Source organism: Martes martes (assembly GCF_963455335.1).
Source record: "Martes martes genome assembly, chromosome: 12".
In the NCBI taxonomy this organism is placed as follows: Eukaryota; Metazoa; Chordata; class Mammalia; order Carnivora; family Mustelidae; genus Martes; species Martes martes.
This window is the reverse complement of record NC_137900.1, coordinates 17,589,610-17,603,391: the sequence shown is the minus strand read 5'-3', so window position 1 is coordinate 17,603,391 and position 13,782 is coordinate 17,589,610. Positions and strand designations below refer to the sequence as shown.

General features: G+C 40.0%; 1 protein-coding gene across 2 annotated transcripts in view; it reads right to left on the bottom strand.

Moving 5' to 3' along the window:
- VPS13A (vacuolar protein sorting 13 homolog A) overlaps positions 1-13,149 on the bottom strand; it is a 236,683-nt gene extending 223,534 nt beyond the window's left edge. For both annotated transcript variants that reach the window (XM_080820523.1, XM_080820524.1), the window contains exon 1: positions 12,757-13,149. In XM_080820523.1, the coding sequence (XP_080676649.1) occupies positions 12,757-12,856 (100 nt within the window). In that variant the 5' untranslated portion in view covers positions 12,857-13,149. The remainder of the gene's footprint in view (positions 1-12,756) is intronic.
- Between the last annotated feature and the right edge of the window lie 633 nt (positions 13,150-13,782).

The following is a 13,782-nucleotide window of genomic DNA, read 5'->3' as shown; positions in this document are numbered from 1 at the left end:
ACCACGTATAGGAAGTACCTAGTATAGTCAAATTCATAGAGATGGAAAACAGAATAATAGGCATCAGTAGATAAAGGAAGGAGATAGTTATTCCTCAATAGGTACAACGTTTCAGTTTTGCAGGATAAAAAGAGTTCTGGAGATGGATGGAGAGAAGGTGCACTTAATGCCTCTGGACTGCACACTTAAAAACGGCTAACATGAAAGTAACAACTGACACACAGAAATGCAAAGGATTACAAGAGAATATAATGAAAAATTACATAGCGACAAATAGGGCAACTGAGAAGAAATCAATAAATTCCTAAAAACTACAATCTTCCCAACTAAATAAGAAACAGAAAATCTGAACAGACCTGACTAGTAATGAAATTGAATCAGCAATCACAAACTCCCAACAAGCAAAAAGTATAGGACCAGACGGCTTCACAGGTGAATATCACCAAACATTTAAAGAGTTAATAACCTATTCTCAAACTATTCCAAGAAATAGAAAGGAAAACTTCAGAATTCATTCTGCAAGGCCAGCAATACCCAGATACTACAAAGAAAGAAAACCACAAGCTAATATTACTGATGAACACCAACATAGAAATCCTCAACAAAATACTAGCAAACCAAATGCAACAATACCTTAAAAAAACCACTGACCCCAGCTAAATTATTCCAGGGATACAACAGTGGTTTAATATTCACAAATCCATCAATGTGACATATCACATTAACAAGAGAAGGGATAAAAGCCCTATGATGATCTCAGTAAATGCAGAAAGAAACATTTCACAAGATGCGACACCCATTACTGATAAAACAAAGCAGATATGGAGGAAATATACCTCAACATACTAAGGGCCATATGTGAAAAACCCACAGCTGACATCATTCTCATTGGTGAAAAACTAAGCTTTTCCTCAAAGATCAGGAAAAATACAAGGATGTCCACTCTCACTTTTATTCAATATAATGCTGGAACTCTTAACTACAGGAATCAGATAAGGAAAAGAAATAAAAGACATTCAAATTAGCAAGGAATAAGTAAAACTTACACTACTTGCAGAAGACATGATACTGCATGTAAAAAACCCTAAAAACTCCACCAAAAGAACTATCAGAACTGACAAATGAATTAAGTGAACTTCCATGACACAAAATTATATACAGAAATCTATTGCATTTCTATGCACTAATAACAAAGTAACAGGAGAAATAAACAATTCCATTTACAATTACACCAAAAAGAATACTTAGGAATAAAGCTAACCAAACAGGTAAAAGACCTGTACTCTAAAAACTATAAAACACTGATGAAAGAAATTGAAGACAACACAAATAAAAATTTTCCATGTTCATGGATTAGAAGAATATTGTTTAAAAATGTCATTACAAAGAGCAATCTATAGGTTCAATGCAATCCCTATCAAAATGCCAACAGCATTTTTCAAATAACTAAAACAAATAATCCTAAAATGTGTATAGAACCACAAAAAAAACACAAAAAACAAAAACAAAAAAAAAAACCACCCCAACAGCCAAAGCAACCTTGAGAAAGAAAAAGCTGAGGGTATCACAAGCCCAGATTCCAAGTTAAACTATGAAGTTCTACTGATCAAAAGAGTAAGGTACTGGCACAAAAATAGACATACATATCAAAAGAACAGAAGAGAGAGCCCAGAAATAAACCTGTGCTTATATGGTCAATTAATCTGTGACAAAGGAAATAAGAATATACATGGAAAGAAGACAGCCTTTTCAACAAATGGTGCTGGGAAAAGTGGACAACTACTGAAAAAAGAATGAAAGTGGATGGACCACTTTCTCACACCATACACAAAAATAACTCAAAGTGGATTAAAGACCTAAATGTGAGACCTGAAACCATAAAACTCCTGGAAGAAATCACAGGCAGTATTTTCTCTTACATCACCACAGAAACATTGTTCTAGGTATGTGTCCTAAGGCAAGGAAAACAAAACCAAAAACTACTGGCACCACACCAAAATAAAAGGCTTTGCATAGCAAAGGAAAACACCCACAAAATAAAAAGGCAACCTACAGAACAGGAGAAGATATTTTCAAATGATGTATCTGATAAAGAATTATTACCCAAAATATATGAAGAATGTATACAACACACCAAAAAAGCCTACTATTAATTTGATTAAAAATGGGAGAAGACCTGAAGAGACATTTTTCCAAAGACAACATACCAATTACCAACAGGAAAAGATACTCAACATCACTCATCATCAGGGAAATACAAATCAAAAGCACAATGAGATACCACCTCCTACCTGTCAGAAAGGCTAGAATCAAAAAACACAAGAGGGGTGTCTGGGTGGCTCAATCGGTTAAGAGTCTGCCTTCAGCTCAGGTCATGATCCCCAAGGTCCTGGGATCGAGCCCCATGTCAGGCCCTCTGCTCAGCAGGGAGTCTGATACTCCCTCTCCCACTCCCCCTCCCCCCTGCTCATGCTTTCTCACTCTCTCTCACTCACGCACACCCTCTTGCAAATAAATAAAATCTTTAAGATAGATGACAAGAAATAACAAGTATGGGTGAGGATGTGGAGAAAAAAACGAATCCTCCTACACTACTGGTAAGAACATAAACTGGTACAGTCAACTATGGAAAACAATACGGAGATTCATCAAAAAATTAAAAATAGAAATTCCGTGTGATCAAGTAATTCTGTTTCTGGGTATGTGCTCCCCCCCCCAAAAAAAAAACCCCAAAACACTAATTCTAAAAGATATATGCCCCTCTACGTTTTTTGCAGCATCACTTACAATAGCTAACATATGGAAGCAACCCAAATGTCCACTGATAGATGAATATATACACCCCCACCCACATATACACACAGAATATTACTCAGCCATATAAAAGAATGAGACCTTGCCACTTTTGACAATATGGATGGACCTAGAGGTTATCATGCTAAGTGAAATAGATTGGAGGAAGACAAATACCATGATGTCACTTTTTTGTGGAATCTAAAAAACAAAACAAACAAAAAGCAGACTTTAAGATTTTACTTATTTATTTGAGAGAGAGAAAGAATAAGAAAGAGCAAGCATGAGAGGGGGAAGGTCAGAGGCAGAAGGAGACAGCCTACTGAGCAGGAAGCCTGACAGGGGACTTAATCCCAGGACTCCAGGATCAAGACCGAAGCCAAATGCTGTTGCTCAACCAACTGAGCCACACAGGTGCCCCAAAAAGCAGACTCTTAAGTACAGAGAACAAATTGGTGGCTGCCAGAGAAAAGGTAGGTCGGGGGGGAGGGGGAGGATGGTGGGCAAAACAGGTGAAGGCAACTAAGTACAAAGGTCCAGTTGAAAAATAAAGAATTCACAGAAATGAAAAGTATAGCACAGGGACTATAGTCAATAATGTTGCAGAAATGTTGTTTGGTGACAGAAGGTGACTATACTGAGGATAAGCATCAGGTAATGTACAGAATTGTTGAATCAATATGCTGTACACCTGAAAGTGAAAATATTGTTAAAATGATTAATTTAATGTTGTATTGTACCATAATTTTTTAAGTGGTGATGTAAAAAAGAAATACTTTCTCAGACAAACCAAAACTGTTGGAATTTGTTGCTAGACCTCCCTTGCAAGAAATGTTAGACGTTTTCACAGAGTAGAAAAATGACAAAGGCCAGAAACTTAGATCTACATAGCATTAGAAAAGGAACAAAGGTAAAATTAAGCCTTTTATTTTCCTCATTATTAATGATCTAATGGAACACTATTCAAAATAATAGCAACAGTGCATTGGGTAAGTACAGCTTATGGGTAAGTGAAATGTATGACAGCAACATTATAAGGAGCAAAAGAATGGAATGGAATACCCTTTATATTGTACTTCCACTACAGTGAAGCAATGTAGTTTTGACTGGACTTAGTTTTAAATGCATACTGGTAATTCCAAGGATCACCCCTCAAAAAATATAAAGAAGTAAAACTGATATGTTAGAAGGGAAGAAAAAATAAAATTATAGAAAATACTCACTTAAAACCAGAAAAGGCAGAAAAGGGGGAAGATTTTAAAAAGCAAAGACATACATGCAAAAAATAAAAAAGAACTACAAATACAATAGATATCCATTAACCCAACTATATCAATAATCACTTCAAATATAAATGGTCTGAATATACCAACTAAAAGACAAAACTTGACACGGTGGTTAAAACAAAACAAAACAAAACCCAACAACACGATGCCTGCAAGAAACTCACTCTAAACAAAGGCATAGACAAACTAAAAATAAAGAGATCTAATTAAAATTTATAGAACATTTCTTACAATAACAGAATACTTATTCTTCCCAAGCTCACACAGAACATTCACCACAGTAAACCAAACTCTGGGCCATAAAACATACATTAACAAATTTAAGGGAATAAAAGTCATACAAAATCTGCTTTCAAACTACAATGGAATTAAACTAGAAATCAGTAACAAAAAAAAAGTAAGAAACTCACAAAATATCTGAAGATTTAATAAATATTAATTTAAAATCACACATCGCCCAAGAAGTCATCTCAAAAGAAACTGCAAAGTATCTTGAATCAAATGAAAATACAGTTTTCAAAATTGGACATGCAGCAAAAGCAAGGCTTAGAAAGGAATTTACCACTGAATGCATTCATTAGAAAAGAAAAAAGAGTACATGGGTGGCTCAGTCGTTTGAAGAACCCACACTTGGTTTCGGCTCTGGTCCTGATCTAAGAGTTGTGAGATGGAGCCCCAAGTCCGGCTCCGTGCCCAGCACAGAGTCTGATTGGAATTCTCTCTCTCCCTCTGCCCCTTCCCCTGCTCACACTCGCACATTCTTTCTCACGCGTGCACGCGTTTTCTCTCTAAATAAGACATTTTTTAAAAAAGCAAAAGATGAAAGATCTAAAATCCATAATCTAAGCTTCCACCTTAGAAATCCAGAAAAAGAGCAAATTAAATCCTAAGTAACCAAAAGGAAAGAAGAATTAGAAAAGAAATCAATGAAATAGAGAAAAAATCAAGACAAAAACCAATGAAAACAAAAGATGGTTCTCTGAAAAGATCAATAAAATTGATAACTCCCTAGCCAGATTCACTAAGAAAGAAAAAGACACAAATTACTAATACCACAAATGAAAGGGCCTTCATTACTGATTCGATAGACGTTAAAAAGATTATAAAGGAATACAAACATGCCCACAAAAGATACATTCCAGCAAAACACACAAGAAAAAATATAAATAGGCCTGTATCTATTAAAGACATTGTTTCAACAATAAATAATCTTTCAGGGGCGCCTGGGTGGCTCAGTGGGTTAAGCCTCTGCCTTCGGCTCAGGTCATGATCTCAGGGTTCTGGGATCGAGCCCAGCATCGGGTTCTCTGCTCAGTGGGAGCCTGCTTCCCCTCTCTCTCTGCCTGCCTCTCTGCCTACTTGTGATCGCTGTCTGTCACATAAATAATAAATCTTAAAAAAAAAAAATCTTTCAAAACTGAAAGCATAATGCTCAGATCAGTTTCACTAAAGTTCTACCAAACATTTTAGGAAAAAATTAAACTAAGTCCCTATAACCTCTTCTAGGAAACAGAAGCATAGGGAAAACTTCCTAACTCATTTATAGAAGTCAGCATTACTCAAACCAGATAAACATGTTACAAGGGGGGAAAAAGAAAAAAAAAAAAAAGCTAGAAACCGATACTTCTCAGCAAACATAGATGCAAAAATCCTCATCAAAATATCAAATTGAATCCAACAATGTTATATACCAAGACCAAGTGGGATTTATTCCAGGTATGAAAGGCTCATTCAACATTCAAAAAATCAACTAATGTAATCCATTACATCAACAGGCTGAAGAAGAGAAATCTTATGATTATAAGAAGAGACAAAGAAAAACCATTTTATAAAACCCAAAACACATTCTTGGAGGGGAAAACAAAACAAAACAAAAAAAACAAAAAAACAAACTTTCAGCAAACCAGGAAGAGAGGTATGTATGGTAGAAAACAACAACAAAAATCAGAAAATTGGATACTTCTTGATATGCGCCAAAAAAACTTTGTGTGATGGATACTTACTTCTCTTACATTGATCATGATTGTGACCCAAGAGGATACATATGTCAAGATTAGCCAAACTGTAGACTTTAAATATGTGCATTTTACCATATCGATTATTTCAATAAACTATTAATACAGAATTAGTATTATAATCTAAATTATTGGTATATGGACTGTAAAATCTTGAACCATTCTGTGTGTTTGAACACTTTTCATAATAAAACATTCCCTTTCAGCTCTAATGTTCTATTAAAGTTTCTCAAAGCATAAAGGTCAAAATAATATTTAAAAAATTAGAATTGGCAATTACCACTAGACTTCAACAAACATTTGTCTGGCTCCCCCAGCATATTCCTATCACAGAAGGACTCCTTCAAATCAAGAGTTGTGCCCTGAGTGAAAGGAGTTACGATGGCAGAGTAGTAGGGGGGACCCTGGGCTTGCCTCATCCCTCGAACACAGCTAGATCGGCATCACATCATTTTGAACAACTAGGAAACCGATCCAAAGGTTAAGAAAACAATCTGCACAAGTAGAGGGAGTGAATGTGGTGGCTGCAAGGCTTATCTAAATAAATAAATAAATAAATAAAACACCTAGTTAAAGACCCAAACACTTCCCGCTGCAAGCAAGGAAGAAGTCTGCAGAGGACTGACCTGTGGGAAAGGGCAGCCAGAACAAAACAGCAGAGTGCACACGGCAAACAGCTCCTCAAGTGTCAAGTCCTGGGCAGTGTATGACCCCTTTTTAATATGGCATTACTCTCAGAAGCAGGAAACATAACAAGCTTTCATAACATGCAAAAGACAAACTTAACCAAAGTGGCAAGATGGAAGAATTCTCCCCAAAAGAGAGATCAAGAAGAAACCACAGCCAGGGACTTGCTCAAAACAGAGAGAATTTAGAACAAAACAAGAATTTAGAACAGTCATAATAATACTAGCCAGCCTTGAAAATAGCATAGAGGACAGCAGAGAACCATGCTGCAGAAATAGAAGACCTAAAAACTAGTCAGGCCAAAATAAAAAATGCTGTAACTGAGATGCAAAACTGACTGGATGGAATCCCAATGAGAATGGAAGAAGCAAAGAACCAAATAGGTGATATGGAAGATAAAATTATGGAAAATAATAAAACTGAAAAGAGGGAAAGGAATTGTGCCCTGAATACAGAGCCACTAGTATACTGCGGGTATGCAATAGGTGGCCACGATCAATAAAGTCTACTATAAAGAGAAAATTGGGAGAGCAACATTTCAAAAATAAAATATGCTAGTTAAAAACAAAAACAAGAAATCGAAGTTTCTAAGGTTGCAAAACAATGCCGGGTGTAATAGCCACCACCAAAAACAAAACCAAACAAACAAAAAAAAACCCCTGCAAATTTATGAGTTTTATAATTTTAAAGAAAACAAGAAAGAGACGAAACAAGACTACAGAAGGAGCTATAAAGTACAGGTATTCCTTGCACTACAAATGATAATTCTATCACATTGCTTCTGTCTCTGAATTTCTAATACTTTTGCCTGAAAGTGCTCTAAAAATGCACCTAGCTGTTCATCACAATCCTGTGTTATTTAAAAAAAAAAAAAAAAAAGATTTTGGTGTACTACGTCACATAAATCAATTATAAGCTCTGGACAACAGTTCAGAAATCTGTATCTGTAACAAACACATATGGCTCATTCTGACGCAGCCTAGCTCCTGAAATTCTAGATTGCCTACGAAAGTTGGAAGATGAAGCTCAGCACAATCTATGAAGCACTACTACCTCCCTAAGTAGATGACTTATAAAAAAGGGTGGAGAATTATAAATAGCAGCGCATAAAAAGGATACCAATATCAAAATTCACCAAGAGTGTGAGATAAAGTTCAATTCCTCTTTCCCCCCTCACAAAATAAATGCTTCCTGCACTAAGCCTACTTCCTATAGGGTCCACTATAGTACCACTGTTCTGCTACATTATATCAATTTTTAGAAACTCTTCATTCATATATAACAATAATTCCAAGGAAAAATGGATCCCAAGTTCCAAAAAATCGTCTCAGAAACAAATTTTCAGAACACTACCCATTCTTAGATTTGAAAACATGCATGTAACTTCTGAATACTAATTAACATTATTAACATGCTAACAGTGAAATTAGCTGGATTATTTGATACCTAGCAAAAGCATACATTTAAAACCAATAGGTCCTTCTGATATTAGACCACAAAATATTTAGTCTTACAATTTTCCTATGCAGCATCTAGTTTCTATTATTGAAATTTTCAAGTATTTTTAAGTTTATCAAAATTACTGCTTTTTAAATTCTCAAAGGATTTCTTACGCACTAAAAGCTATTAAAGCTTCACTTATCAATATAACCAACTTCTATACATAAAACACTAATATGTTGTTTTAAAAATTTCATAAATACCAAAGTTAGACGGATCATGCTACCTGATTTCAAGACTTACTATAAAGTGAGAGTTATCAAGACAAGTGTGGTATTGTTGAAATAATGGGCACATGTATTGAGATAGATGACAATCCGAAAATAAACCCATACAATATAAAGCCCAATTTCTTACAAGTGCAAAAATAATTCAATGGAGAAAGGATATTCCTTTCAGCAAGTGGTGCCGCAACAATCAGACATTTGCAACCACATGCAAACAAATGAACATCAACCTTCAACCCATACCACACCTTATATAAAAATGGATCAGAAATCTAAATATAAAATTATAAAACTTCTCCAAGAAAACACAGGAGAAAATCTTTGACTTCAGGGAAGGCAGATCTCATACATACACCAAAGCATGACTCATAAAAAGTTTCTGCTACAGTGGACTTGATTGAAATTTTAAGTTTAAATTGAAAAATTAAAACTTTAGCTTTGCAAAAGACAGACTTGAAAGAGAATGAAAGAAAATATTTTCAAATCACTTATCTGACAAAGGACTCATACCCATAATATGTAAAGAACTTTCAACACTTAACAATAAGAAAATACTTTGGTAAAGAGTTTGGCGGTTCCTTTGCAGAAGTCAGAGTTACCATATGATTCAGCAGTTCTACATCTAGGCATATACCAAGAAAATTTAAAACATATGCCCACAAGAAAACTTGTATATATGAATGTTCTTAGCAGCATTCCTCATAAAAGCCAAAAAAGTAGGAATAATTTAAATGACCATAATTTGGTGAATGGATAAACAAAATGTGATCTATTCATACAATAGAATATTACTCAGTCATTAAAAAAACGATACATGCTACAACACAAAGCTCAAAAAAATAAATAAAGTGAAAGAAACCAGAAACAAAAGGCCATCTACACTGCATGACTGCATTTAAGTGAAATGTCCAGAACTGGTAAATCCATAGAGACATAAAGCAGATTAGTAATTGCTGGAGGTGGGGTTCAGGAGAGCAGCAGAGAATTTGAGAGTGACTGCTAATGGATATGGATGGGGGTTTACTTGGGGGTGTTGAAAATGTTCTAGAATTAGTGGTGATAGTTGCATAATTTTGTGACCATAATAAAAAACACTTAATTGTACATTTTAGAAGGGTGAATTCAAGAGAAAAAATACAGCAGACGGAATGCAGTCAATACTGTGATGATGTTGGGGGCGCCTGGGTGGCTCAGTGGTTTAAGCCTCTGCCTTCAGCTCAGGTCATGATCTCAGGGTCCTGGGATCGAGCCCCGCATCGGGCTCTTTGCTCAGCAGGAGCCTGCTTCCCCCTCTCTCTGTCTGCCTCTCTGCCTAGCTCTGATTTCTCTCTGTCAAATAAATAAAAAAAATCTTTAAAAAAAAAAAAAAAAAAAAAAATTTTGAAAAAAAAAAAAAATACTGTGATGATGTTGTAGGACAACAGATGGTGACAACATTTATCATGGTGAGCATTTCATAACCTTTAGAACTGTTGAATCACTGTTATACACCTAAAACTAATATAACATTGTATGTCAACTACATTAATAAGTAACATTTTAAAAGGGTAAACTTAATGGTATGTAAATTAAATCTCAACAGAAAAAGGAAAAAAAGCCAATTTAAAATAAGCCGAAGATTTGAACAGACACTTCACCGAGGGAACTATATAAACAGCAAAGAATATGAAAAGATGCTCAACATCTTTAATCAATAAAGGTATGCAAATTAAAACCACAATACTTTAGTACTTTACACCTATTAGAATGGCTTAAAAAACGTTTTTTAAATACTAAATGCTAGTGAAGGTGCAGAGCAACTATGCACTCATACAATGCTGGTGGGATTGCAAAATGGTACAGCTGCTTTGAAAAGCAGCTCCATAGTTTCACAGAAGTTCAATGTTCATTTACCATAAGACCTTGCAATCCCACTTTTAGGTATTAACGCAAGAGAAATAAAAATTTATTTTCACACAAAAAACCTGCACATGCATGTTTATTAACAGCTCTATTATTCATAATGACCAGAAAGGCAAACCAGCAGATAAACATTTATAACACATCCATATAAAAAATACCACGGGGCGCCTGGGTGGCTTAGTGGGTGAACCTCTGCCTTTGTCTCAGGTCATGATCTCAGGGTCCTGGAATCGAGCTCCGCATCGGGCTCCCTACTCAGTGGGGAGGTGCTTCCCCCCCCCCCTGCCTGCAGCTCTGCCTACTTGTGATCTCTCTCTGTCCAACAATAAAAAATCTTAAAAAAAAAACCTCAAAAAACATAGGAATGAAATACCGATGCATGCAACACATGGGTGACTTTCAAATTCACTTTACGTAAGAAGTGAAAAAAAGTGAAATTAAGTAAAAGCAGTCATACCCCCAAAGGCTAGCTACCATATAATTCCATTTATATGGCACTCTAGAAAAGACAAAACTGGAGCGCCTCCCTGGCTCAGTGGGTTAAGCTTCTGCCTTCCGCTCAGGTCACCATCCCAGACCCCGGGATCCAGCCCCACACTGGGCTCCCTGCTCAAGGCAGAGCCTGCTTCTCCCTTTCCTCTTCCTCTCCCTCCCGCTTTGCCTCCTTGTGCGCACTCCCTCTCTCTGTCAAATAAATAAATAAAATATTTTGAAAGAAAGAAAGGGTGAAGGAAGGAAAGATTAAACTGTAAGGATGGAAACAGATCAGTGGTTGCCAGGAAATATGGGGGCTGGAAAGGGTAGACTGAAAAGGGGCTGCAGAGGGAATTTTGGCATCCTGATGGAACTTTTTGGTATGATTGTGATAGTGGATACATTCCTTGACATTGCACTTGTCAAGAAAGACAGAACCGTACATCGCAAAGAGTGAATTTTACTGTATAGAAACTTTAAATAAATTCACGCATAAATCACACTCTACACAGACCCCCGCCTGGAATGCAGAAGCAACCTTCCACTACAGAACAAAGCATATCACAAAATATTTTCAAGGCTTCCTTCTGAGGTGTGTGAAGACAAAGAGTATTATTTTTACTCTGCAAATGAGAAGCAAAACGAAACAATCTTCAAGTTTCTGATACCGGTCAGAGATGCAGAGCTGGCACCCACGTCCGTAGTTCTTGCAGGAAGTTCATGCTCTGTCATGGTACCAGACACCAACGGCAGTAACAAGAGGTTCTCTCTATCAAACTAATTATCTACTCACACTCTTTCATAAAGGAGAAAAATCAAGATGAACGAGTATCTCAGAAGTGGGCTGAAAGTGTGTACATAGGAACAGTTAAGTCCAAAAAATAAACAAATAAATAATAACCCTAATTGTGGCCTAGGAGATTCACTTCGTAGGGAAAAGGAATCTAATTTACAACGGGTGCTTAAAATAAAGGGCAGAACACAAAAACAGCTGAAAGCACTAATGATAACCCTCCAAATAAGGTAGAGCGCCGAAGGACACGGATACAAAGTAAAGCTTTGGTCCTTCATCTAAGCCACCTAGGCGCAGGTTCCTCCCCCTCTTTTGTAGGTCTGAGACGCACAGCGCACCTCGTTTCTTAAAAAGTAATCACTCTGACCCACGAAATCCCTAAGCCCTGCAAGCGTGACCCACTCCTGGGTCAGGTTGTGAACTGAAAACAGCCAATCATTTGAGTTGATTGTGCACATGAGTTTCGCTTTCTGTTATCAGCCGAAGCCAGGCCAGCAACCCGAATCCGGCCGGCGTGGCCGCAGAGGGGAGCCGAGCAGACACCACGGTTAGCCACACGCCCGGGCTGGGGAAGGAGGGAAGGAAGAGGACGTCTTCGGTCACCGGTGCCTTGCCTTCACGTGCGAGGCAACGTGCGCCACTCCGTGGGCTCTCCCGAGCCTTCGTCATAACCCAAGGGGGTACAACATCACCCCGGGGGCGTCTCGGGGCCTCCCCCACGCCCCGCACACCTGAAGCCGGACAGCGCGGGGCGACGGGCTGGGAAGGGCGCCTGGGCGCGATCTGCCCCCCACGCCCTCGGAGTCCGCCGCGGGTCCCCTCTGCCGCCCGGCTCGGAAAAGGGGGACTTTTCATCCCGCACCACCCCCCGAACCCCCTCCTGCCAGAATACAAACAACTGGCGGGCACAGGCCCTGGAACTGCCGCCCGGCTTTACGTAATTTAACCCCGAGGCGGGCGGCGGCAGGTGGTGGCGCCGGGCGAGCGAGGGGCCCGAGGCCCCGAGAAAGCAAAGCCGGGCTCCGGCAACCGGGCGCTCGAAGGAAAACGAGATTGAGGGGCGGCGGCGGTCTCGTTACCTCCCCAGATGCCCAGAGTGAGCTGGGACGTGTCCAGGTTCACCACATAGTCCCCCAAGAACCGGTTCAACACGTCTACGACCACCGACTCGAACACCATTTTCCGCAGCCGCGGTGGACACGGCAGCCGCCCCCCGCGGTCCTTCTTCCAGCGCCCGACCTCCCGCGCCCTCCCTCGAGACCGCTCGGTTCACCGGCTCCCGGACGTCTCCCACAGTATCTGCCCGGGTGCAGGACACGAACCCAGCCGCGAGCCCTGCTAGGGGCGGAGGCGGCTACTCGGTCCGCGCGTGCGCACGACGGACTCCAGGGCGGGGGCGAAGCAAGGCGCCGATCGCGGCGCGCCTACGGGAGAGAAGCAAGGGCGGCTGCGCGGCCGCCTCTCTGACGCCTGCCCCTTCCGTGCAGAACCCGCCTCCTTTAACTCGTTGGCTCCGCCTCCTCCCCGTCACCAGGCAACGGGAGGAGCGTAAGGAGCCGCCAGTTTTTTTCCCCGACCCCGCCCTCACCGGCCCATCACTGTCCTGACCCGCGGCGGGGGCGGGGCCGGACGCGGCGGTTACACCTGCCAGGGAACGCCCGTCGCCCTTCTGTGGAGGCGACCCCGCACGCGGACCAGTAGGACCTGCACCTAAGCCCGGCGTGGGCAGATTCCAGTCTTTTCGCGGTCAGTCCGCAGGCGTCTCAAGGGACGGTCCGAGGGAGCCCCCCCCCCCACATTATTACAGGTTCCTGAGTCCGGCCGGCCTGTGTCTGGACGCCCGTAACTGCCCCGCCCGGTGCTCGGAGCGCGAGTCCAGGATGCCCGTCGGGTGACTTAACTTACCCAGCTGCAAATCGTGCCAGGAAGGCGGGGAGAGGGCAGTGAAGAGTAAACTGGGCGTTGGAGTGTCACGCCCTCCGTCTCTGCATCTGAGATGGCATTCTTTTTTTGGTCAAGATTTTCACGAGGAGCCTCCTTTCATCCCTTAGAATGTCCCTTCAAATTCAGAGACAGCTAGTCCAGAAACTGCTGAGCACCCTTCA